A 26,194-nucleotide genomic window follows, 5' to 3' on the forward strand; every position below is an offset into this window, starting at 1 on the left:
CTTAAATCTACGTAGTCGATGATGCTGAACTCAAATCCTCTAGTGACTGGATCTTATCACTCTGTGTTAGGTAGGAACTGAGAGGTCAATTTTAGACAAACACATTTCTAGGTTTCCCTGGGCTGGTGCTGGCTACCATTTTGGATACATTTTTAAGGCTTTGGTTAGAAAACTGCTTTTGAACAACTTCACCACTAAAATGCAAACCACTTTTTATTAGACCCCAGGGAAAACTTTATTTCCAACCAAACTGGAATAAAGACAAATGAAATATACAGCACATAAGTGGTGTGTTTCCACTTTATTAAATCATCACTGTAAATCAGAATTAAAGAGAGGAAGAGGGCTAGCTGGAGAGTCAAGTGGTGGTCACCCGTGTTGTGTATGCTTGTCCTGGCTGACACACGTGCCGCAAAGGTGGGTCATACATGGAGGTCTGTAAGTAAACCCAGCTGTGGAGCATTAGGAAAACTAAATAACGAGAGAACAAAATAGAAATCACAAGACACACTATCACTTAATTTACAGTATTTATCAAATTTTTCCTTCTTTATACATACTAAATATTATAGGCCTGAAAAGAAGAAAACATTCCCTTACTGAGCACAGATACTGAGTACAACTTGAATGACAGTTGTTTGATGCCAAATTTCCCTTCGGATGCAGACATCCACCTTCAGTAGACATAAACCTAACACAGTCACAGATAAGACATCACAGTAAATTTTAAGTATTCCACAGCCTACACACGACACAAACAGTGAAACCTGTGAGAGCCGGAATTTGATAGGACTGCCTTGTTTTTCTGGGTCTCAAAAGTTTCCCGCCTTTGATAGGGTGCAGCCTTATCACTTTTTTATTGCTCGTTTTACTGGAAAATATTTGAGTTTTCCTTCTTTGACAGGGTTCCACCTTACACAGGTTCTGGCTTTGGCAGGTTTTACCGTGTAACGCTGAATGGTTGTAACACCTGAGGAAGACCAGGAAGACACGATCTGCATTGCTCTGTGGATCTGGGTCATCTCTTTTGTGTAAGGCTAAGGGTCCAATCTACCAGCCCAGATCATAAATCCAAGGCTCAAAACCGTCTCCCCACCCTGTGGCTTTTAGGAACTGCAGCCGTAATTGCATGTAAGTAAAGACACTTGTGACAGTCACTTAACTGGGCTGCATTTCCTTGCTCCTGTCTACTTAAGGTTTTACTATGTAAAAGAAAGTCATCATTTTGTGGCATTACTATTTTTTAAGTACAAAAACCTACTCAACTCGACTACAGGACACCAGCTTTGCTCTAGATGGAATCGGCGGGCAGAGCAGCGAGGGCTGGCCCCATCTGCCTGGGAGCCAGTGGGTCTTACCACATTTTGGGCCAATTAGGGATGATTGTGTTTGCAGATGGCTGACCCATTAATGTGAAAAGTCAGCACCGTGGCTCAGGGTGGGTTCCTACTGGTTGAGTGAACCTCCACGATTTTGCTGAAAGGCATTTATTACAAAAACAAAATATTTGCTTTTCTAAGTGCAAAAACATCTTCATTATTTCAATTTTCCACCTCAAGTAACAAATGATTCAAGTCCACGTGACCACAAGCAAACACAGTGGCCAGGTTTCCTGCCCCCCTCCCGGCACTCCCCCATCCCACATCTCTACCCCAAAACTGTGACTGAGAACAGCGGCCCAGAAACAGCCCTGTCACAGAGCTGCTGGCTCTAACTTGGGGTCATGGGGTTGCTACAATCACTAGGGATTACAAGAAGGTTATTTACCACTGACAACCTAATTTTCACTCCAAGGTCAGGAGCACTGGTCTGTGGAGGTAAATGAAAACATGCAGCAGAAGTCCTGGGAGTTAAACATGACTTCCAAATCTGGACACTCACCTTCTACCGAAGCCAAGAGTTCTGCCTGTGTACTCATGCAACAGGGAGTCCTGGAGCTGAAGCTGAAATACACCCCCAAAAGCTAACTGACAACAGCGACTCTCACGGGGCTCTGGGGCCCAGGAACACGCAGGCAGTGCCCCTGTGTGAAGGAGGCCCGGCTCTTTGTGAGTATGCAATGAAGCAGCTCAACAACTGGCTCACATCTGAGCTCTGTGGGCAAACCCAGGCTGACCAGAAAGCCCCAACCATTAATGGGGTACAGAAGGATGAGAGTGGGGGATTTGCTGACACAATGGGAAATGCCCTGACTTCCATCACGGTGCCAGTAAGCCCCCGGTAAGTAAGCATACCGGGCCCACTCACAAAAGGGCCAAGATTACTAAAGCTTACTTCTTTTACTTTAAAATGTTCTTCGTTCTGTCATGCTTACATAGTGCTCGAGGTGCTTGTCCGGGGGCTAGGGGGCTGGCCTCAAACTCCACCTCCAACCCCCTATAAGGCAGGAAATTTTTTTTTCTGGAATTTGAAGGTCCAGCTTTGACAAGAGAGCCGTTTTCAAACCTCTCACTTGTTTCAAGAGTGGGTCTGCCCATCTGTCCTGCAAAAGTCAGACATGTGCCAAACCAATTCAGTGCTGATGGAGACCACAGGCTCCTGTGAGAACGGCTGCTCTGGGGGGAGGTAAGCAGAGTGGGGGGATCGGAGCACCAGGCTCTCTCGCAGGCCTTGGGGGCTGTGTCTCCCTTGCTGTTCTGTACTTGCGAGTTTCAGAAATACCTAAAGGGGCTCACTCTGGACGGGTCACTGGACCAATCTGAAAGGACTGAAGTCCATATGGTGGGTGACAGACTGGTGAGTTTCTGGGATCCTACTGGTGAGGGTGGAACGGAGTGCCTGGGGAGAAGCAGAGGGCCTGCACAGGACAGGTCTCTCCTGCCACAGGGCAGGCAACGCCCACCCATGGGCAAAGGTAAAGGATTAAATCCCTTGCTTGGAATCTACCACCCTATAACTGTGTGACAAGGAATCATTCTAAGGCCACTGTCTTGGCATACTCTGAGCAACAGGCAGGAGAACAAAATTCCAGAATGAAACTTAAGGAGGCAGTTCAACATGCTGGGGTACCCACCCTGACACAGGAGGGGCCCCCACCCTGACACAGGAGGGGCCCAGGCCTGTTGTGTTGGTGGCATTGGGCTGAGCTGTAGAAGGCGTTCTGTCCAACAGGAGCTTGTGTGGGAACAAGACCCTGCATTTCTAGAACCCTCTGAGGGGTCTGTGGTAGGAGCATCTTGGTCATGATCTGGAGGGTGGGCTGTGGGGTGGTCAGGAGAGCCTCTCCCCGGTTAGTGGGCACCAGGCACCAGGTGGAGAAACACCCAGCAACTGAGGTAAAACTTCTCCTGGGCAAAAGACCCTGGGGAAAGACAATTTCCATGATGACGAAATTTTTAAGTAAACCATAAATCCTAACAGAAGAAAAACTAGCAAAATCAGTGCAAAGTCCTCAATCAATCTGTTTAACAGTTGCTTTGCTAGCCCCTCTGAATCATGTGTGGGTTCATAAATGAGAGGAAACCACTGGGGGTACAAGAACCAACAGCCCCTCTGGTCCCTCTCTAACTCCAGGAATCTTCTCAGGGCTCTTCCTGGGGCGGCTACAGCCAATGCCTGTGTAAGTGGGACTATTTCTGGTTGCTGAAGCCCCAGGCTCACGAGGTTTCAATACAGGAAGACATGGCCAAGCTTGAGAGTCCCGGTGGAAGCATTCTAGTAGGCTTCTCCTTTAACTGCAGAAGTCCGTTAGGGGGAAGACTTGCTGAGGGCACTAGCTGAGTGACGAGGTTTCCCAGGCTCTCTGAGTTTGGGGACTCGGAGCAGCGATGGTGGCGTCTCACCTTTCCATAATCCTAGAGGCACCGCAAGCTGGGCACTCACACTGGGAGCCAGGGCCCCTGCAGAGGAAGCAGAAAGAGGCCAGGTCGAGTCAACCGAGACTTTTGCGGCCATAGGTTTCGGGAAGGATTGTGGCGTGAAGAAATGGAGCTCTGTTCCGCAGAAGGGGGTCTGATGACCTTCCCTGGCTGGGCTTGCTGAGATGTTTGTTGAATGAATGAATGAATCTATCTTTCCTCCTAGCCTTTTCCGCAGCATAAAAGAAGCTATGAATCTTTTTGAAATTAATTTGGTCTTATGGTCCAATCCACAAGTAAAAAATGAAGAAAAAAGACTAAAAAGGAGAAAGAGTCCATGACAGAGTCAATGGAAAAACATGTAAAACTCCACAGGAAGCTGCAGGGATCCCTGTCGGTGTTACTAGAACCTATACATAACCACATATTGATATTTTATACGATGAGTTACAACTCAAGTGTTCCCCAAAGGAGCTGAGACTAGACTAGAGGTCGGGACTACATTGCTTGTCTGAATGAGTCCAGATGAGCATACAGCTATTTAGCACTGGAAGGAAAGGAATAAAATGACAACCCATTCATTTGCACCCCTTCCCGAGGGCTAACCTAAGCATGCTCAGAGGGACAGAGGAATGCCTGCTGCAACACCGGCCCACTGTTGCCTGTGCAGCGCTCCCCACGGACAGCTTTGGGAGCAAGGAGATGGTTTCATCACCCTTCCCCTTGAAACGCATTCTAAACCCTGTCCTATCACAACCACGGCTCCCAGCGTGACCTCTGCTTGCAACAAACCTCAAAACATGCTTCACTGCTGGGGCTTGGTCTCTGAAATTATTATTATTGTTGGCATGTGAAATTAATTTGAATTAATTTGTTCGCTGACAGTATCCTTCTCCATTTTTTGGCCTTATCTCCCAATTGATACTTGCCAACACGTTCGGGCCTGCAGGGGCAGCCTTCCCTGTGTGTCCCGAGGCCAGCGCCTTCACTACTTTCCTCTTTACAGTCAGGCTGCTTCTGACAAAGGCAGGGCAGCTACACCGTCACCCAGACAGAGAAGGGATCGGCAAAGCACACCCCTCTATCTCTTCGTAAGCTGGTGATGGGTTCTAGAATGTCACCCAGATGTGGGGGGCAGCAGAGGGACCAACCTGACTTAGGCCCAGGTAACATTCCATTTTGAAATGCCGAAACCTCAAATTGTGTAAGATTTCACATTATAACTGCCCCCCCATGCATGCTGTAATTAGATCAACTGGATAGGGAAACAAAAAATGCAAATAAATGAAAGCTATAAAGTGATGGTCAAAGATACTAACTGAAAGAGTGAACCTTTGTGTGTTCTGGAGTAGAAGGAAAACCATTTTTATGTTAAGCCCCCACCCCCAGCATCCAGGGAGGACCGGGAGGAACGGGGGGCTGCATGTTACTGCAGCTCCGCAGGACAGCAGATGGCACAGCCACGCCAGCTTTGGCACCGCAGGCCTGGGTGGCACAGGAAGTTCTGCCGCACGGGGGCCCTGACCGCCAGGGGCAAGGGGGAAGACCAGCCTGGAGTGGAGCCAGCCCCCCAGTGCCCGGTGCATTCCTCCAGTCCCCAGCTTTTCCGGGCACTGTCCTCAGCCTACAGTGGCTCCCGATCCACCCACTGGACCCCGTGATTGATGGGGAGGCGGCAGCTGTGGAAGAGCAGGCCAGCCACAAAGCAGGAAGGCCACCTCAGGGGTATGATAATTCCACTCGCAGGCTGCCGGGCACAGATGCCCACCACTTGGCCCTTTCCTTGTGACAGAAGCTCAGGGTCTACCCACAGGACACTTGAGCCCCACTTGGCCACTCTTGTGGCAGGAGTGGGAGGGCACGTGTGCGTGCGGGGTCCCAGCGCATAAATACTTCTGCAGGAGATCCCCGTTATTGGGACGGGGGGCTGTACAACCCTGCCTGCCCATTTCTGCTGAGCACCTGGGCTCTGTGCGGCCCGCCTTCACTCTGGGGACTGCTGGAGCCCAGTTTGGAACAACGGCAGGTCTGGGCCAAAGCCCTGGCTGAGGGAAAAGAAAGGGGCCAGCTGGGTTGGGGTCACTCTGCTGTGGCCCCTGCCTGATGCAGGAGGGCGGTGTTTTGGATAAGCCAAAACATGTAGACCCTAACATCCACTTCCACATGTACAAGTGACTGGTCTGTGCCAAGCGTGACGCTGTGGACAATATGTTTAATAAATGACAACCCTCCCTTGGCCCATTCTCCTTTGAGCTGTTAAAGCTCCTGCTACTATTAATTGGCCTCCCTTCCACCTGAAACTCTGTGAGCCAGTGGGGCCCACAGCCCCCAGAGGATTTCCAGCCAGCACACTGCTGCAAGGCCCTGGTTGGAAACAGCCTCAGCCCCATACCCAGGCGCAGACAGCAGAGGCCCATGGAGGTCACACCTGGCGCGTGGCGTCCGCCCTCTGCATCCTAAACCGTAGCGATTCCCAGGTTCTTGCCCTCTGTGTTCCCCAGCTTTTGTCTGCTTTTCCTCCCCCAGCTGTTCCTTTCAGCAGCTCCCTCGGCAATCTGCCCTCCCCAAACAGAGGCCTTAGAGGCCTCCATTAAGGCCAGTGGTCAAAGGCCAGCCCAGCACGTGCCTCGTCTTATCAGCCCATCTCAAGATCCTGCTCCTCTGGGCTTGGGCAACAAAAAAGGGGGCGGCCCCTGCGCCCACTGGTTCCCAGCAGCCAGCACACAAAGGGCAGGCGACAAAGACGTTTTCTGGGATGGCAGGTGTCCGTGTCGGATTCCGCCCAGAGCGTGGGCAAGGGGCAGAAGAGAGGTGAGGCTGGGTTTCCCCAGCAGGCAGTGCAGACATGCAGGGGCAGGAGCGCCAGGGCCCTGGGGAGCGGAGGTGGGGGGCGTGGGAGGGGTGTCCGCGCGGGGTTAGCGTGGGAGGATGCCCGTTAGTGAATCTACCCCCTTACCCACGGTGGGGTGGCTGGGTGAATCCACTGAAGTGGCGCCTTACCTTTCTCAAATATTGTAGTGAGACCGTTCCGTATTTTAATCTGAAGGGAAAGAGCATAAAATGAAATGAATAAAAGCACGGCGCAACCGCAGCTCCAACCTGATAACGAACACAGAGCTGATAATACGTTTACTCCGGAGATGCGGAGTGTTCCGAAAAGCTACTTGCAGGTTCCACCTGGAAGGACAAAAGGCTAGTTGGGGCCACATTTATAAATGTGAAATGAACGAGATATTGAACACCGACGACGCATGCTGCAGCTCTCGTAGAGGCCTGTAGATGGAGGGCAGTGCCAACAGTTAGGTCTCATCCCGGGGCCCAGTGCTCCCTGACTTACTGGGTCTACGATATAGTCAAAGATAGGAGTTCTCAAGGCCTCAGGCAACAAGCTCCTCACCCCCATTCCCCAAATCTCCTTTTCTTCTTTGATTGTAGTAGACAGACATGTAACAAGACATTTGCCATCTCAGCATCCTTCACACGCACAGTTCAGGGACACTAATCCTTCACACGCACAGTTCAGGGACACTAATCCTTCACACGTACAGTTCAGGGACATTGCTCCTTCACACGTACAGTTCAGGGACATTGCTCCTTCACACGCACAGTTCAGGGACATTGCTCCTTCACACGCACAGTTCAGGGACATTGCTCCTTCACACGTACAGTTCAGGGACATTGCTCCTTCACATGTACAGTTCGCGAAATTACTCCTTCACACGTACAGTTCAGCGACATTACTCCTTCACACGTACAGTTCAGGGACATTGCTCCTTCACACGCACAGTTCAGGGACATTGCTCCTTCACACGTACAGTTCAGGGACATTGCTCCTTCACACGCACAGTTCAGGGACATTGCTCCTTCACACGTACAGTTCAGGGACATTGCTCCTTCACATGTACAGTTCGCGAAATTACTCCTTCACACGTACAGTTCAGCGACATTACTCCTTCACATGTACAGTTCAGGGACATTGCTCCTTCACATGTACAGTTCAGGGACATTACTTCTTCCCATGTACAGTTCAGGGACATTAATCCCTCCCATGTACAGTTCGGTGACATTACTCCTTCACACGTACAGTTTGGTGACATTACTCCTTCACACGTACAGTTTGGTGACATTACTCCTTCACACGTACAGTTCGGGGACGTTACTCCTTCACACGTACAGTTCAGGGACATTGCTCCTTCACACGCACAGTTCAGGGACACTAATCCTTCACACGTACAGTTCAGGGACATTGCTCCTTCACACGTACAGTTCAGGGACATTGCTCCTTCACACGTACAGTTCAGGGACATTGCTCCTTCACACGTACAGTTCAGGGACATTGCTCCTTCACACGTACAGTTCAGGGACATTGCTCCTTCACACGTACAGTTCCTGAAATTACTCCTTCACACGTACAGTTCAGCGACATTACTCCTTCACATGTACAGTTCAGGGACATTACTTCTTCCCATGTACAGTTCAGGGACATTAATCCCTCCCATGTACAGTTCGGTGACATTACTCCTTCACACGTACAGTTTGGTGACGTTACTCCTTCACACGTACAGTTCGGGGACGTTACTCCTTCACACGTACAGTTCAAGGACATTACTCCTTCACATGTACAGTTCAGGGACATTAATCCTTCACATGTACAGTTCGGGGACATTAATCCCATGTACAGTTCAGGGACATTACTCCTTCACATGTACAGTTCAGGGACATTAATCCTTCACATGTACAGTTCGGGGACATTAATCCCATGTACAGTTCAGGGACATTACTCTTCATAGGTACAGTTTGGTGACATTACTCCTTCACATGTACACTTCAGGGATGTTACTCCTTCACACGGACAGTTCAGGGATGTTACTCCTTCACAAGGACAGTTCAGGGATCTTACTCCTTCACACGTACAGTTTAGGGACATTACTCCTTCACACGGACAGTTCAGTGACATTACTCCTTCACACGTACAGTTCAGGGACAATACTCCTTCATACGTACAGTTCGGGGACATTACTCCTTCACACGTACAGTTTGGGGACATTACTCCTTCACACGTACAGTTCGGGGACAATACTCCTTCACACGTACAGTTCGGGGACATTACTCCTTCACACGTACAGTTCGGGGACATTACTCCTTCACACGTACAGTTCGGGGACATTACTCCTTCCCATGTACAGTTCAGTGGCATTAATTCCATTCACCATGCTGTGCAGCCATCACCACTATCCATTTCCAAATTTTCCATCACCTGTAACAGTGCAGGAAAATCCTGGTAGCATAGCGGTTAAGTGCTATGGCTGCTAACCAAAAGGTCAGCAGTTCAAATCCGCCAGGCACTCCTTGGAAACTCTATGGGGCAGTTCTACTCTGTCCTATAGGGTCCCTATGAGTCCGAATCGACTTGACGGCACTAGGTTTTTTTTTTTTTTTTTTGGTAACAGCACAGGGCCCCTAGGCATGAGTCCCCTTTCCCATCCACCCCTGGGAGCCACTGATCTCCTCTGGTATCTGTACACTTGCCTATTCTGGGTATTTCGTGTAAGTGGGGTCTTCCACCCCAAAGTGTCACCAGGCCACCATCAGATCCGGACAAAGGACTTTTATCAGTGACCTGGGCCGCTGTCTTCATGCCCACAGCTGTTAAGTGGATTTCCCTCTGACCCTGTCTGCCAAGGCTGGCACCATGACCAGGGCCTGAAAGGACCACTGACACTCTCAGCAGGGGCTCCCAGGAAGAAATGCAGACTTCCTCAAAGCTATATTTTTCAAACTATTGATGAAAATCTATCCCCCTCTAAAAACTGGGATTAGGAATTTCAGGATAAATAGCTGGTGACTGATGATACACTAGCATTCCCTACCTTACTTGGTTTGTTTTCAAACCACTGTTAACCCTGCTTCTTTTCTGCACTCATTGTACTCTAAGGCATAAGAAGTCCTGGGCTGGTGCTGATTATGGCTTACAAGCTAGAATGTTTGCCACGGGCCCCCTAGACAATGTAATTATCCAGATTTCCTAATGTTCCCCCCCGCTCAGTGGACCATGGGCCCCCATTTCTCTTCACGGGAGACTGCACGCACTGAGCATCTTTTGACAGCTCTTCCTCGAGTTGGGGAGGTTTAACTTCCAGGGCCCTCTCCAACGTGAGCACAGGGTCTCTTTATGAAGGGCTTCCTTCATCTCACTGCCCTGCAGGCCCTCAGCCCTGGTGATGCTGTGCATACAGGCACCCGATTGGTAGAAACCAAAAAAACAGATGGCGCAGCTAACAATGGAGGACTTGTTTGTAATTGCTGATGAGGACTGGACTGCTCCTGTCCCCTGTGCATCCCCAGACGTAGCCTGGTATGGTGTGCTGGACCAAAAAGAATGCCTCAGTAACTGGAAATCCATGGTTGAGCTAAAGAGATGCAAAGGCAGTGGCAGTTGGGAGTTGCCTTAATTATTTCATGGTGCTCAAATGTCACTTGCCCTTGACACACAGGCAGTACTACCAAAGGGCAAGCCCCAGGAATTGGAACAGAGGAGTGGGCTGTCAGCTTTCTGACAACCCCCTCACCCCACCATCGTGCGGCACCAGCTAACCTGGGCAGTGTCGGAACGGACCAGAAGAGAGCACTGTGCTTGGAGATGAGGCATGGAAAGAGAACACAGGGCTTGTAATGCTGGGGAAGGGTACAAACAATTACATCCTCCTTTCACTGGCTGGGTACCTAATGTGTGCCAGGTCCAGTGGGATGTTCTTGGCTCTGGGCTCCAGCAGGAACAAAACACCCAAGAACTCGCCCTTGTGGGACTTTGGTGGGGAGTTACAGCACGTTTTAATAGTGGTGATATGGGTGAAACTGGTTCCTGAGAAGCAAAAAATCTTACTCTTTGTATGTATAAAGAACAGATATAAGTATGGCAAATAAACAGACACACAGTCTATTTGTGGCTCTCAGGGAGAGGAAAATATGTAAAGTAAAAATACCTAAAGGCTCCTGTTGGGGGAATAATGAAGAAAAAGTTGAGCACACCAGCTTACAGGGTTAGTATATGTCTTAAATTTACCCAGCAGTGGTGTTGGGAATCAGGAGTTGGCCCCACTCACAGTGAAGATCCACTGAATGAGACTCATTGGGGGAGAGCCCTGGACAGTTCCACATGGATCCCAAAGGGCCAAACTGGGATAAGCCAGGAGCTCAGACACAGAGCTGGTGCCTGCAGAGTCCAGAAGTCACCTTCTGAGGAAGGTGCCTGACTTCTTTGGCATTGTGTGACTTATTTTGACACAATTGATGTTAACAAGGCATTAAAAGAAAACACAGGGCACACTAGTGCTGGCTGAGAGTGTTCCACACAGCTCTGCCAGCAGAGGTTGTCAAGGTTGGTGAGGTCTTTCTGTGGTATGTTTTCTCCGCCCGTACTCACTGGGATAGCAAGGGAGCAAGGACTCGAACCAAGCTCCTTTGCTTCAAGGGAACTGACATCCAGGACTGCCACCAGGGAGAGCGCCTGGCAGGGTCAGACAAGAAACGTGACTGCCTCTCCCTGGGTCCTTGTTACTGAACAGTCAGTGTGGGAGATGATTAACTGGCTCAAGATAATTAGGGAAGAGAATGGTTTTGAGAGCTGGCGCAGATGAAGGAGAGAACAGTGGACCAGGGTTCCAGCTTGCAGCGAGTGCTAAGTATCCGACCAGCAGGAAGGCGGACAGAGCAGGAGATCAGAGAACTGTCTGGTCATTCAGCTCCCTTGGAATGGCTCTGAGGAGGGAACAGGTGCAGGCAGTAGATGGGGTAAGCCTGCACACTCAACGCTGGCCACCCAAGGCCAGTAGGAACTGGCCAGCCTAATTAGCATCTCCAAATGGTCCAAGGACAGCTTCCAATATTTCCACCCCAGCAGCAATGGCTGTGTCCTACCCGGCCTGGCTCTAGGCTTGGCTGCCTCTTTTTGGTCCTCGATCTTGCCTATCAACTTTGGTTCTGAAACAGAAAGCTAGGACAGCTGGACCAAAAGGCAGCAAAAGGGAGGACGTGAGCATGTACAGGGTGAGCCTGCAGGTGCATAGGCGCGGGCACCGGGGCTGAGCAGGCAGGAGGAACACCAGGAAAACACTTGAGTGGCATTTTTCTCTTTCCCTTCCACAGCTGTAATCTACTTTTCTGGATCTATGAATAAACTGAACAGATCCTGGTGTCAGCTTTCTTGTCAGGCTCCAAGATTCCAGCTGCATCTCAGTCATGGGGAGGCTGTTCATCGTACAAGGCTGAATTCATACCTCAAAATGACAAAACAGTGTCTGAAGGTTCACTGAAGCACTATCCGTCATAGCCAAACAGTGGAAATGGACCAAATGTCCACCAACTGATGAATGGATAAATACAAACTGGCACATCCAGACAATGGAATATTATTTGGCAATAAAAAGGAGTGAAGTACTGATAAATGCGACAGCAGAGATGAAATTTAAAAACATTATAAGTGAGAGAAATTAGTCACAAAAGGCTTTTTTGTATGATTCCACTTAGTGTGAGTGTCCAAGCAAAATCTATAGAGGTACAATGGCTATGCCCCGGGGTGAAGGCGATTGCCTGTGGTGCTGGCTGCACAAGTCTGTGAACACACTGAGACAGGACAGCCTACAGTGAAGACACTCCATGTGTGCTCTCTTCCTGTGGTGCTCCATTTGAATTCTAAAATAGGAAACACTTAGTTCACTTTCAGTTAACGTTCTCAGTTATCTGTTACAAAGTGAGTGTGCCCCTGCCACAGTATAGAGGGTACAGGCCACATCCTTCCTGCCTCTGGGGGGAGCCTTTTGTCTGCCACTCCTTGCCCTCCGCCGTGCTGCAGGCCTGCTGTCTGCCTCTGTGGGTGTGCTTCCCACATCAGGTGCCCACGGCAGGGCCCTGTAGGGGTGGATGCAGAGTCCTGTCTAGGAACAGAAAGCCCTAAAGGCTGGAGTCCTGGTCTTTTTGTGACCAGCCACATGACGGTGACAAAGAACAATCCTCCATATCTCAGTTTCAATAGCTGGCAAATCTTGCTGTGCTGAGGGTGCAGACTGTGGGCAGAGTCCGCCCATGTGTGGAGGGCCATTCATGAGCTGTTCTAGAGACCATCCTTTTAAGAGTAAAACGATGGCAAAGCACTCCACCCTCACATCCTAGCTCTTCTGGATCACTATGAGTCATTCCAAGTCTCCTCAACTAGTTGTCTGTGTACCAGGAGAGCTGTCTGTCACGGTTCCTCATGAACCCCCGCCTCCTGGGGGGAGTCTGTGGGGTCTTGGGAAGTGCAGGGTAAAGTGCTGCCCATCTCCTTTTCCCACCTACAAGGAGGTGGGGTCACCAAGCCCCCGTCATCTGCACAGCCCAGGTTGAGGGCTGCTCTTTTGTGACACTGAGAGGACAGTGAGAAAAGGCAGGGTCCCACTACTGCCCCACAGAGAGAGTTTGGGGAGAACACCTCTTGTATTGCCACATCATCCGCTCATCATCAACACATATTACATGCCCGCTGTGTGCCAGGTGAGAACACGTGGGTGAATGACATTATCTAACTAGTCTCCTTGTCCCTCACCCCAGCTGTCTATCTCCCCACGGACACCACAGTGATTTGTTTTCACCATGAGTCAGACATGTCATCCAACAGCTGCTCACCCCACTCGGCATAACCACCAAGGTCTCTCCTACGACCTGCAAGGCTGCTCGGGCCTCTGCTCTTATTAGTCTCTGCTTGCTCTGCTCTGGCCATGCTGGGCTCCTCACTGCTCCTTGTATGTTCCAGAAAAGCTCCTGCCTCAAGGCCCTTGTACTTGCTATTCCTTCTGACTGGAATGTTCCCCTCCCAAATATCCAAATAGCCCATACTTTAGACATTTTCAATACATGAATCCTCACCTCCTTCAAGTCTTTGCTCAAATGCCTCCTTCTCAGAGAGGCCTTCCCTGAGTGCACCCCTCCCCCCAATTTATTTTCTCAGCAGCATCTGGAGCCTCCTTCCTGTTGTCCTTCTCTCCTCAGCACTCATCAGCTCATGCAGGAGGGTCCTTCTCCCCCATCTAGAAGGTAAGCCTCCAAGAAGGTAGGGATGCTGTCTGCTACGCCCAAAACAGTTATGAAATGAATGGCTGCATGCCCTACCCTCATGGGATTTATGAGATGGTCTTGAGCTATACAGGTGAGTTGTGGGTACAGCAGGACATGAGTTTTAACGTCTGAATTGGGCTTCAAGTGAGTACCCAGCTTTGGGTCACTGGGATGAAGAGCAGAATCAAGCTAAGTGGCCTTCAGATTCCCATTTACAGGTTCTTCTTTTCTTCTCTGTAGTGGTCCCTTTCCTCTGGGATTCTTGGGTCTGCTAACATCCCCTGGCCAGGGGGCTCACGACCTTAGAAAGCTGCACGTCCAGATGTTAGAGGGCTTTGGCATTAACTGAAGTCTGGTTGCTTCTCTAGCTACTTCTCTGAGCCCTAGGGATGTAGCTAGGGAACACGGTATCCTTAACTACCACATGAGCCCGGGGCACACACCAGCCGCAGGCTCTTCTGAAAGGTACTTGTGCAGCAGTGGCCAGGTGGCAAGTATGCCCTTCCTGCTTCTGCCTGAGACGAGGGCTATGGGGTAGACCCTTCCCACTTGAGTCCTTGCAGGGTGGCTCTCCTCACCCACAGGCAACTCCATGGAAAAGACAGTCCTGTTCATAAGAAGATGCCACAGAGCAATGGCACAGGTAAGGGGCCATGCGCTGGAGGAGGTGTGTGGACACAGTCCGGTGTGGCTTTGTGGGGTGTGTATCTGCATCTTTTATTGTCACTTACATTGTTGCAGTGGTCACACTGGGCTCTGCCTGTTCTTAGCACTCTGTACAACGATGCTACTAGGTTTCTTACACTCTGAGACTGAATTTTGCTCACGTTGATGCTATAAATACATTTTTGCCCCCACAGGTGACTGGCTTCTTTCTTATTTTTAAAGGATTTTTTTTTTTCAGCCTTAGAAGGACTTTAAAGGCTAGCACGAGAAAAGGAGGTAGCTTTTCTCTTTATTATGCTGTTCAGATATTAGCTTCCTGGGTATCGTTCTAAATCCTCTAGAGAAGGACATTATAAAGTGTCCTTCCTTCTTCCCGCCAGAAGACCGAGGTACTAGTAAGGCAGGCTGCACTGGGCCTCGGCTTTGGTTTGGCAGTCACTAGACAGGAATCCATGCAAATCACGGAGTCTTCCAGGAGCCCACCTCATGGCTGAGGCTTTATGTGTGCCACCTGCGAGAACAAGAAGCACCTGAGCCCACAGCCATGCTTCACAAGCAACATAAACCTGGGAATTCAGAGCTCCAGGTTCTTCTGGAACAAATTCTGAAGGTTATTTCAAATAAGCTTTAATTAAGAATGATTTCCAAAAACTGTCTCTAAGGAAATTCTTGGTATCTGCCGGCCATCTCTTGGTAACTGCCGAGGTGTTCCCCAGGGCTGTAATCAACAGCAGGCAGGGGAAAGATGCCACTTGCACCTCAAACCATGTGTGGATTGGGAAACTGAGCTAACATTATGTCACGTTTCATAGAAAAAGCAGCATCTTCAAGTTCTTTCAAAGAAAAAATTAAACGTAATGTCAGCGTTTCATAATGAACACTCTTGGCTGGGTCTCTTCCTACACTGAGGTGCCCTAACGGCCCAGTCTCCCCACAGGCTTAGGGTTAGGATGGCCCCCCTGCTGGGCTGGAGAGCAGAGGCTTCTTCCACTCTGCCCTTTCCACATCCACTTTCCCCATCTTACTCATCTTGTCCGTGAGCCTGCCAGCTCTCAGAGGTCTCAGTCCTCAGGCAACATGGGAAAGTTAAGTCACCTGCAGGGCACTCGTTAAAACATTTAATGCATATTAGGTGAGTTTTCACTCTTTTCCAGACCCACAAGGCAGACAGCACACTTTTCTCAGAGAAATCTCAACCTGACTGATCCAAACCATTGACTAAGTCTTTTTTTAACTGTATTTTTTGTCATGTAGTTATACACTGGCACTACTAATTTGGCCTTATTAACCAATAGCCTTTTTTGGGGGGTGACATCATTTCATGAGTGCCTGCCTGAATTCTCCAACAAGAACGCAAGGCCCCCAAGGAAGGAGAGACGTGGCCTGCTCCAGGTCTCAGGGCCTGCTGTAGCCTTCAAGCCCCAGCCCAGCCCTGCTAGGTGGTGGCTGTCGGAGGGCCAGTTCAGAGAAGGCACAAGCCTGCTGGTCACATCTGGCAGGTCACGTTGTTTTCTAGCTGATCACATGGAACAAATGTTTGTCCCATCCCTGTCTTCCTCCTTCCAGAGCCAACACAGAAAAGAGTCAAACAGTTTTACGAGGACAAAGGGATAAATAAGCATGAGGAAAATGTGGCACTAAACAGGTCAATTTCTGATTCTCTGAAACCAATACCATTTACCAGGGCACCTTGAATTGAGTTTTGGGTTTTTCAAAACTCCATTATCCAGTTTGTGGATTAACCAGGCTCCTGGCTTCCCCACCTTCCCTCACAACCAGTTCTGGCCATATTTGCTCATCACTGGCCCATTTTCACTAAGCGACCGGGAAGGGAGGGGGGACAGGTGAAACACAATTACAGGTGTTTGTTTTGCATCTTGCATCAGGCCCTACACACTGTTGTGGTCTAGATACACCTGTATCGCATAAAGCACCGTCAGACTCTTTTCTGTCCATCTTTCCTTTTTATCCCTGTTGCATATGTCAGAGCAAAGAAGTTATACGCCTTGTTCTCTAAAGAATCTGGGGTCCATTATAGATAGAACACACACACACACACACACACACACGGGATAAAGACAATGCTAAGAAGAGTCAAGGTATAAGGAATGACAAGTCAGATGTCACTGAGATGAGGACCTAAACATTAAAGAGGTGTACTGATTTACAACAGTCTAGCTGCACATTAAAATTCCCTCAGGAGTTTTGGGAAAATTCCCCCTGCCTGGGCAACACCCCAGGCCCCGTAACCTTCTGCCATTAGACCCAGGTACCGGTAGTTTTTAAAGCTTCACATGTGCTTCGGACATGCAGCCAAAGTTAGCACCACTGGGTTCGGGTGATGGGATTATGGGTGCTTTACAACTTCGAACCACTCCACTAGTCGATCCTCTTTTCAAGAAGAACAAATCTTAGATAAACAAATACATAAAGCGAAGGGGATCAGAACCGAGCAGGTAATGTGGGCGGGAAGACTGGGGCTGGGTGTGGAAGCCATTGCTGGGGTGCAGCAAACACCTACGTAGGGCTGTCTACACAGGGCTGTCTGCAGGATCTGTGGCAACGCCTGGCCCAGCTACAGCCAAGTGCTGAAGTTGCTGGCTGAGGTGGCTCCTCAACAGACAGAACTTGCAGTTAAGGAAAACTTCAGTGGAGACAGAACTTGGGCAGGTGGGAGATGACAATGGTACCACAGCCAACGTTTGCACGGGGATTCCTGTGGGCCAGGCCCTTCAAGGAAGATGAGACCCACTTTGCAAAGTCAGACATTGAGCCGCAGGCAGAGTGGCAGTAACTTGGCTGAGGTCACTGGCCAGAGAGCAGAAGGGCAGGTGCTGACCCAGGTTGTCTGACTGTAGCCAGCCTCCTCCCGTGCCCTCATCCTGACTCCAAGAAGCCTTGAAGGCAGCAGGGGAGGCCAGCACAATGGGAAGGGATCTGGGGAGCCCTGCCAGTGTTGAGCAAGAAAGGACAGGGAGAGAGTGGTATCTTAGAAAGATTAGAGTGGTCGTGTGCGAGGAAGATGAGCGAGAGAGGGCAAACCTGAGCTGTATGCATACTGAGAGAGGAAACTTGGAGAACACCCTGGCAAGAGTATATGGAGGGTCAAAGGCTTGCGATAAGTACGGCAGCCTGCCTTCACTCCAGGATACAGTGGGGGTGCGTGGGCTCTGGGCCAGGATCCTGGCTATGTTTCTGGTGCTGCTCAAATGCCAGAAGCCCCTCCAAGCCTTGGGATGTCTTGCTTGACCCCTGGTGCCTGATGGAGTAGTGGGTACATGATAGGCTGATGATGTGTCTTGTGGAATAAGCATATTCTGGGTGTCACTTCCCTCATCTGTTTGGCGTGGCTGGTTGAAGGAGGGAGTAAGAGGACTCCTTAAAGGATCCCACAGCCATCACAACTGCTCGGAAGCCAAATGACGATTGCAACTACATCGGTGTGATCAGAGATGAATTTATAAACTGTCACCTTAATAGGTCTCATCAGTAATCATCACACCAAGTACTGAGTTTCTGGTAAAGTTAATGTCTTTCTCAAAGCTTACTTCTTACATCATGAAGACCTGAAGAGTAAGAATGAGAAAGGTACCTTTTCCTTGAGCGGGCTATTTGGAAAACACAGACTGTATTTGTTCCTATCCTTATCGCTTTCAGAGAGGCTGTGTGGTTTATTCGGATTGAGCAGCTCTCTCTGGCCATCACTCTGTGTGCAACGTTTGATGACAGCCTACCGAGGAAGTGGTGACCATCTGAGTGTTGAACAATGCACTGTACCAGCACTGACTCCACTTTGTGCAAGAGAGAAGATTGTGGAATGAGGGGCAAGGCTTGGGGTTGGTCCTGGTTCCAACTTGCTGATGATCTTTGGCTGTCCCGTTAGGGCTTGGCCTTCTGCTTACTCAAAAATAATGTGAAGCAGTTAGCCCTGATATTTCCTAAGGTCCCTTCTAGCTCTATACAATGTTCCATGCTGGTTTCACCAAAGTTATGAGGAAGATGCACACATAGGAAGTGCTGCCCATCAGAACCTTAACTGACCACTTTAACAGAAAGAGAGGATTCGTCTAGAACATGACCACCCTTTCAATGAATGGGGGAATCTTTTCTGGGATAGGGTTAGGGCTTACCTTGTGTTGTTTCTGGGGATTAACTTGATTACTAACTGTTCAGTGAAACAGCCAATGAAAAATTCTTATTGGGACATGTTTACCTTTGGTTTGCAGTTTTACAAGGAGAATTTATCGGCCACTAGAAAGAGTCAGTGACACCAGACAGGGTCTTTTGGTAAAGCTTCCGTGATGATTTTGTTGTTACAAAAAAAAATTTTGTAAAAGTCTTTCCTGTTAGGTAGGTGAGCGGCATCCACACAATTGCTGAGTGTGAAAGATGAAGGTCTGTAACTTTGTGAAGCGGCATTACCAACAGCAACATCCTAAAACTGACTGAGGCTACTCTGATTTAAGCTCCAAATATGACCTACATTGCAAGCGGCACGATCTGAGGGAGACTAGTGCAGAATTCTCTCCCCCTGGTTCCTAAGTCCTGGAGCCTTTACAATTCTGCCTGCCATGAAGGAGGAAGCATCGCTGACCACCTCTTGGAGAACTCAAATTCTATGTTTACGTAGGGCTAACAAACAAACAAAGATTTGTGCTCCCTCTGCTGGCTCTCTGCAGCAATATTAAAGTAGACGTAAACCTAAACAGTGCTGGCATCTTGAGCAAATGTGGTCAAACGAGGTATACCACTCACTTAACGTGGTTAGACATTCCTGGGGGAAAACCCATCTTTACCAACTTCACACCAAGGTACTTGGAAATCCCTGAAATTAGACACACCGATAATTCTTGACTACCAAATTGCTGGCTGTGGCGTAATAATAATTACAGGATTTAGTTATCAACAGGCACAAGTGGGTTCTGCCAAGATTTTAAAAGTTGACACACAATCTTTAAAGCAGTTCTGGAAAATCTCTAGTCCAGCTAAGTTTCTTTTTTTGTTCTAAAAGCACGGCTTACGAAAAGTAAAGATTTATACTATTTATATCCCTTCTGATAATGTCAAACATTAGACTTGATTTTCCAAATCATTAGCATGCAGAAGAATGACCTCATGGTGAACAGATGCACTTGGCTGTGAGCTGCAGTGATTACATCAGTCCCTCCCAACAGTCAAGGGTGCTCACAACAGTTAACCCTTTAAAGGTCTCTCTGTGGCCCCCTCTCCTTAGTAACATGCTTGAAAATGCAAACTTAGTCTTCTCTCTCTGTATTTCTCTCTCTCTCACACACACATACATACATACATATATATATATATATAATTTAAGTGCAGCTACTGGTTACCTTTTAGATATTTAGATATTGCTGGTCAAGAAAGGAAGGTAAACTACTGGGCTAGGTGAAAAGGCAGTTCAAACACTTATTATACTCTGGGAATCACCAATACAAGCATAGATGGAATAGATATAGGGTAGACGGTACAAAAAAAATAATAATAAAAAAAAATTTTTTTTTTAGATGGTATTCTGAAGTAGCATTTTCTGATTGGGAAAACAGATCTCTTTTTTGTTTTAAAAAGCTCTTTTTAAAAAGCAAAGCACCCCATGCATTAGCCTAACAACAAAAGGCCCTGCATCCTCACTGGGGGTTGATGGTTCACCATGAAGGAAGGGCGTTTACCCAGCCAACCTGCCCTTGATGGCTGCCTTGGGTGGGTAGAGAGTCTGTGGCAGAGGGTGTGTTCCAACAGTGGCATCTCGGGGCACAGGCACACTCACTTAGCACATGTCTTACTCTGAGCTAGCAAGGAAAGGCTAGCTGCTATCAGGTCCTCCCTCTAAGAAAGGGGAGCTACATGCTGCACTCTGGCTTGCTGTTACACATACAGCATGGAGCGAATACAGCGCTAAGGTGGCTCTCCTTCCACATGAATGATAAAGATCCTTGTTGGAAGGATATAAAGCAAACCTCAGAGCCCCTAATTCCTCAGATTGTGCATATGCATGTGACCAGGGAGCCCAGGGCCCTGCTTTGATGACTCTGATAGCCAGAGATGGTCTGATTGGGCCCTATGTGCACTGTGGGAGTTTACGTGGCTCAGGGTCAATTCTTGCAGTTGGCTTGTTGCTTGGAAGAGCAGACTTAGCCTCAATTTCTTGGCAAGCTTATGTGGGCTTCAGTGTGCTTGTCCCAAGTAAATAAAAAATACTAAGAAAAAAAAGAAAAATGTTTTCATCTGTAAAAGTGGTAACAGACAGAGATAAAGATTCCTGGAAAGCAAGACCAGTATTTAAACAAGAGAAGGGTGTGGTTCTGAAAACGCGCCTGCATACAGTGCTGAAAAAGCACCTGTATACACTGCTGAAATGTGCCCATATACTGTGCAGAAAACGCGCCTGTATACATACAGTGCTGAAAACATCTGTATACACTGCCGACAACGCACCCGCGTACACTGCCGACAACGCGCCCGCGTACACTGCCGAAAACGCGCCCGCGTACGGTGCCGAAAACGCGCACCTATACACTGCCCAAAACTCGTCCCTATACACTGCCGAAAACGCGGCCCATACACTGTCAAAAACGCGCCCGCATACACTGCCGAAAACGCACCCCTATACGCTGCCGAAAACGTGCCCGCATACACTGCCGAAAACGCACCCCTATACACTGCCGAAAACGTGCCCACATACACTGCCGAAAACGCACCCCTATACGCTGCCGAAAACGTGCCCGCATACACTGCCGAAAACGCACCCCTATACACTGCCGAAAACGCGCCCCTATACACTGCCAAAAACGTGCCCGCATACACTGCCGAAAACGCACCCCTATACGCTGCCGAAAACGTGCCCGCATACACTGCCGAAAACACACCCCTATACACTGCCGAAAACGTGCCCGCATACACTGCCGAAAACGCACCCCTATACGCTGCCGAAAACGTGCCCGCATACACTGCCGAAAACGCACCCCTATACACTGCCGAAAACGCGCCCCTATACACTGCCGAAAACGCGCCCCGATACACTGCCGAAAACGCGCACCTATACACTGCCGAAAATGCGCCCCTATACACTGCCGAAAACGCGCCCCTATACACTGCCGAAAACGTGCCCGCATACACTGCCGAAAACGCACCCCTATACACTGCCGAAAACGCGCCCCTATACACTGCCGAAAACGCGCCCCGATACACTGCCGAAAACGCGCCCCTATACACTGCCGAAAACGTGCCTGCATACACTGCCCAAAACTCGTCCCTATACACTGCCGAAAACGCGGCCCATACACTGCCGAAAACGCGCCTGCATACACTGCCGAAAACGCACCCCTATATGCTGCCGAAAACGCGCCCGCATACACTGCCGAAAACGCACCCCTATACACTGCCGAAAACGTGCACCTATACACTGCCGAAAACGCACCCCTATACACTGCCGAAAACGCGCCCCTATACACTGCCGAAAACGCGCCCCGATACACTGCCGAAACGCGCCCCTATACACTGCCGAAAACGCGCCCCTATACACTGCCGAAAACGCGCCCCTATACACTGCCGAAAACGTGCCTGCATACACTGCCCAAAACTCGTCCCTATACACTGCCGAAAACGCGGCCCATACACTGCCGAAAACGCGCCCGCATACACTGCCGAAAACGCACCCCTATACGCTGCCGAAAACGCGCCCGCATACACTGCCGAAAACGCACCCCTATACACTGCCGAAAACGTGCACCTATACACTGCCGAAAACGCACCCCTATACACTGCCGAAAACGCACCCCTATACACTGCCGAAAACGTGCCCGCATACACTGCCGAAAACGCACCCCTATACACTGCCGAAAACGTGCCCGCATACACTGCCGAAAACGCACCCCTATACACTGCCGAAAACGTGCCCGCATACACTGCCGAAAACGCACCCCTATACACTGCCGAAAACGCACCCCTATACACTGCCGAAAACGTGCCTGCATACACTGCCCAAAACTCGTCCCTATACACTGCCGAAAACGCGGCCCATACACTGCCGAAAACGCGCCCGCATACACTGCCGAAAACGCACCCCTATACGCTGCCGAAAACGTGCCCGCATACACTGCCAAAAACGCGCCCCTATACACTGCCGAAAACGCGCCCCTATACACTGCCGAAAACATGCCCGCATACACTGCCGAAAACGCGCACCTATACACTGCCGAAAACATGCACGCATACACTGCCGAAAAAGCACCCCTATACACGGCCGAAAACGTGCCCACATACACTGCCCAAAACTCGACCCCATACACTGCCGAAAACGCGGCCCATACACTGCCGAAAACACGCCCGCATACACTGCCGAAAACGCACCCCAATACGCTGCCGAAAACGTACCCGCATACACTGCCGAAAACGCACCCCTATACACTGCCGAAAACGCGCCCCTAGACACTGCCGAAAACGCGCCCCTATACACTGCCGAAAACGCGCCCCTATACACTGCCGAAAACGTGCCCACATACACTGCCCAAAACTCGCCCCTATACACTGCCGAAAACGCGGCCCATACACTGCCGAAAACACGCCCGCATACACTGCCGAAAACGCACCCCAATACGCGGCCGAAAACGTACCCGCATACACTGCCGAAAACGCACCCCTATACACTGCCGAAAACGCGCCCGCATACACTGCCGAAAACGCGCACCTATATACTGCCGAAAACGCGCCCCTAGACACTGCCGAAAACGCGCCCCTATACACTGCCGAAAACGCGCCCCTATACACTGCCGAAAACGCGCCCCTATACACTGCCGAAAACGCGCCCCTATACACTGCCGAAAACGCGCCCCTATACACTGCCGAAAACGCGCCCCTATACACTGCCGAAAACGCGCCCCTATACACTGCCGAAAACGCGCCCCTATACACTGCCGAAAACGTGCCCGCATACACTGCCGAAAACGCGCACCTATATACTGCCGAAAACGCGCCCCATACACTGCCGAAAACGCACCCCTATACACTGCCGAAAAGGCGCCCCTATACACTGCCGAAAACGTGCCCGCATACACTGCCGAAAACGCGCACCTATACACTGCCGAAAACGTGCCCGCATACACTGCCGAAAACGCGCACCTATACACTGCCGAAAACGTGCCCGCATACACTGCTGAAAACGCACCCCTATACACTGCTGAAAATGCGCCCGCATACACTGCCGAAAACGCGCACCTATACACTGCCGAAAATGCGCCCGCATACACTGCCGAAAACATGCCCGCATACACTGCTGAAAACGCACCCCTATACACTGCCGAAAATGCGCCCGCATACACTGCCGAAAACGTGCACCTATACACTGCCGAAAACATGCCCGCATACACTGCCGAAAACGCGCCCCTATACACTGCCGAAAACGCGCCCGTATACACTGCCGAAAACGCGCCCCTATACACTGCCGAAAACTTGCCCGCATACACTGCTGAAAACGCACCCCTATACACTGCTGAAAATGCGCCCGCATACACTGCCGAAAACGCGCACCTATACACTGCCGAAAACGCGCCCCTATACACTGCCGAAAACGTGCCCGCATACACTGCCGAAAACGCGCACCTATACACTGCTGAAAACGTGCCCGCACACACTGCCGAAAACACGCCCCTATACACTGCCGAAAACGTGCACCTATACACTGCTGAAAACGCACCCCTATACACTGCTGAAAATGCGCCCGCATACACTGCCGAAAACGCGCAACTATACACTGCCGAAAACTTGCCCGCATACACTGCCGAAAGCGCGCCCCTATACACTGCCGAAAACATGCCCCTATACACTGCTGAAAACGCACCCCTATACACTGCTGAAAATGCGCCCGCATACACTGCCGAAAGCGCGCCCACGTAAAGTGCTGAAAACGTGCCCGCATACACTGCCGAAATGTGCCTGTATACAGTGCAGAAAATGCACCCCTATACACTGCTGAAAACACACCCATATACAGGGCTGAAATGTGCCTGTACACAGTGTTGAAATGTGCCTCTATACAGGGCTGAAATGTGCCTGTAGACAGTGCTGAAATGGGCCTGTACACAGGGCTGAAACGTGCCTGTAGACAGTGATGAAACGTGCCTGTAGACAGTGCTGAAACGTGCCTGTAGACAGTGTGAAATGTGCCTGTAGACCGTGCTGAAATGTGCCTGTAGACAGTGCTCAAATGGGCCTGTAGACAGTGCTGAAATGGGCCTGTAGACAGTGCTGAAATGTGCCTGTAGACCGTGCTGAAATGTGCCTGTACACAGTGCTGAAATGTGCCTGTAGACAGTGCTGAAATGTGCCTGTAGACAGTGCTGAAATGGGCCTGTAGACAGTGCTGAAATGTGCCTGTAGACCGTGCTGAAATGTGCCTGTACACAGGGCTGAAACGTGCCTGTAGACAGTGCGGAAATGTGCCTGTAGACAGTGCTGAAATGTGCCTGTAGACCGTGCTGAACTGTGCCTGTACACAGGGCTGAAACGTGCCTGTAGACAGTGCGGAAATGTGCCTGTAGACAGTGCTGAAATGTGCCTATAGACAGTACTGAAATGTGCCTGTAGACCGTGCGGAAATGTGCCTGTACACAGGGCTGAAACGTGCCTGTAGACAGTGCGGAAATGTGCCTGTAGACAGTGCTGAAATGTGCCTGTAGACAGTGCTGAAATGTGCCTGTAGACCGTGCTGAAATGTGCCTGTACACAGGGCTGAAATGTGCCTGTAGACAGTGCGGAAATGTGCCTGTAGACAGTGCTGAAATGCGCCTGTAGACAGTGCTGAAAAAGTGCCTGCATATATCGCTGAAGTGTGCCTGTAGACCGTGCTGAAATGTGCCTGTAGACAGGGCTGAAATGTGCCTGTAGACAGTGCTGAAATGGGCCTGTAGACAGTGCTGAAATGGGCGTATAGACAGTGCTGAAATGTGCCTGTAGACCGTGCTGAAATGTGCCTGTAGACAGGGCTGAAATGGGCCTGTAGACAGTGCTGAAATGGGCGTATAGACAGTGCTGAAATGTGCCTGTAGACCGTGCTGAAATGTGCCTGTACACAGGGCTGAAATGTGCCTGTAGACAGTGCTGAAATGTGCCTGTAGACCGTGCTGAAACGTGCCTGCATACAGTGCTGAAATGGGCCTGTAGACCGTGCTGAAACGTGCCTGTAGACAGTGCGGAAATGTGCCTGTAGACAGTGCTAAATGTGCCTATAGACAGTACTGAAATGTGCCTGTAGACCGTGCGAAAATGTGCCTGTACACAGGGCTGAAACGTGCCTGTAGACAGTGCGGAAATGTGCCTGTAGACAGTGCTGAAATGTGCCTGTAGACAGTGCTGAAATGTGCCTGTAGACCGTGCTGAAATGTGCCTGTAGACAGTGCTGAAATGGGCCTGTAGACAGTGCTGAAATGTGCCTGTAGACAGTGCTGAAACGTGCCTGCATACAGTGCTGAAATGGGCCTGTAGACCGTGCTGAAACGTGCCTGTAGACAGTGCGGAAATGTGCCTGTAGACAGTGCTGAAATGTGCCTGTAGACCGTGCTGAAATGTGCCTGTACACAGGGCTGAAATGTGCCTGTAGACAGTGCGGAAATGTGCCTGTAGACAGTGCTGAA

The 26,194-nt window shown here is 49.9% G+C and overlaps 1 protein-coding gene across 1 annotated transcript in view; it reads right to left on the minus strand.

Moving 5' to 3' along the window:
* Positions 1–227: 227 nt before the first annotated feature.
* RALGAPA2 (Ral GTPase activating protein catalytic subunit alpha 2) overlaps positions 228–26,194 on the minus strand; it is a 459,903-nt gene continuing 433,936 nt past the window's right edge. The window contains exons 39-40 of the mRNA XM_049869401.1: positions 6,798–6,837; positions 228–3,839 (exon numbers count right to left, since the gene is read on the minus strand). Of these exons, the coding sequence (XP_049725358.1) occupies positions 6,833–6,837 (5 nt within the window). The 3' untranslated portion in view covers positions 228–3,839; positions 6,798–6,832. The remainder of the gene's footprint in view (positions 3,840–6,797; positions 6,838–26,194) is intronic.

This window comes from Elephas maximus, chromosome 25 (genome assembly GCF_024166365.1).
Source record: "Elephas maximus indicus isolate mEleMax1 chromosome 25, mEleMax1 primary haplotype, whole genome shotgun sequence".
NCBI lineage: Eukaryota > Metazoa > Chordata > Mammalia > Proboscidea > Elephantidae > Elephas > Elephas maximus.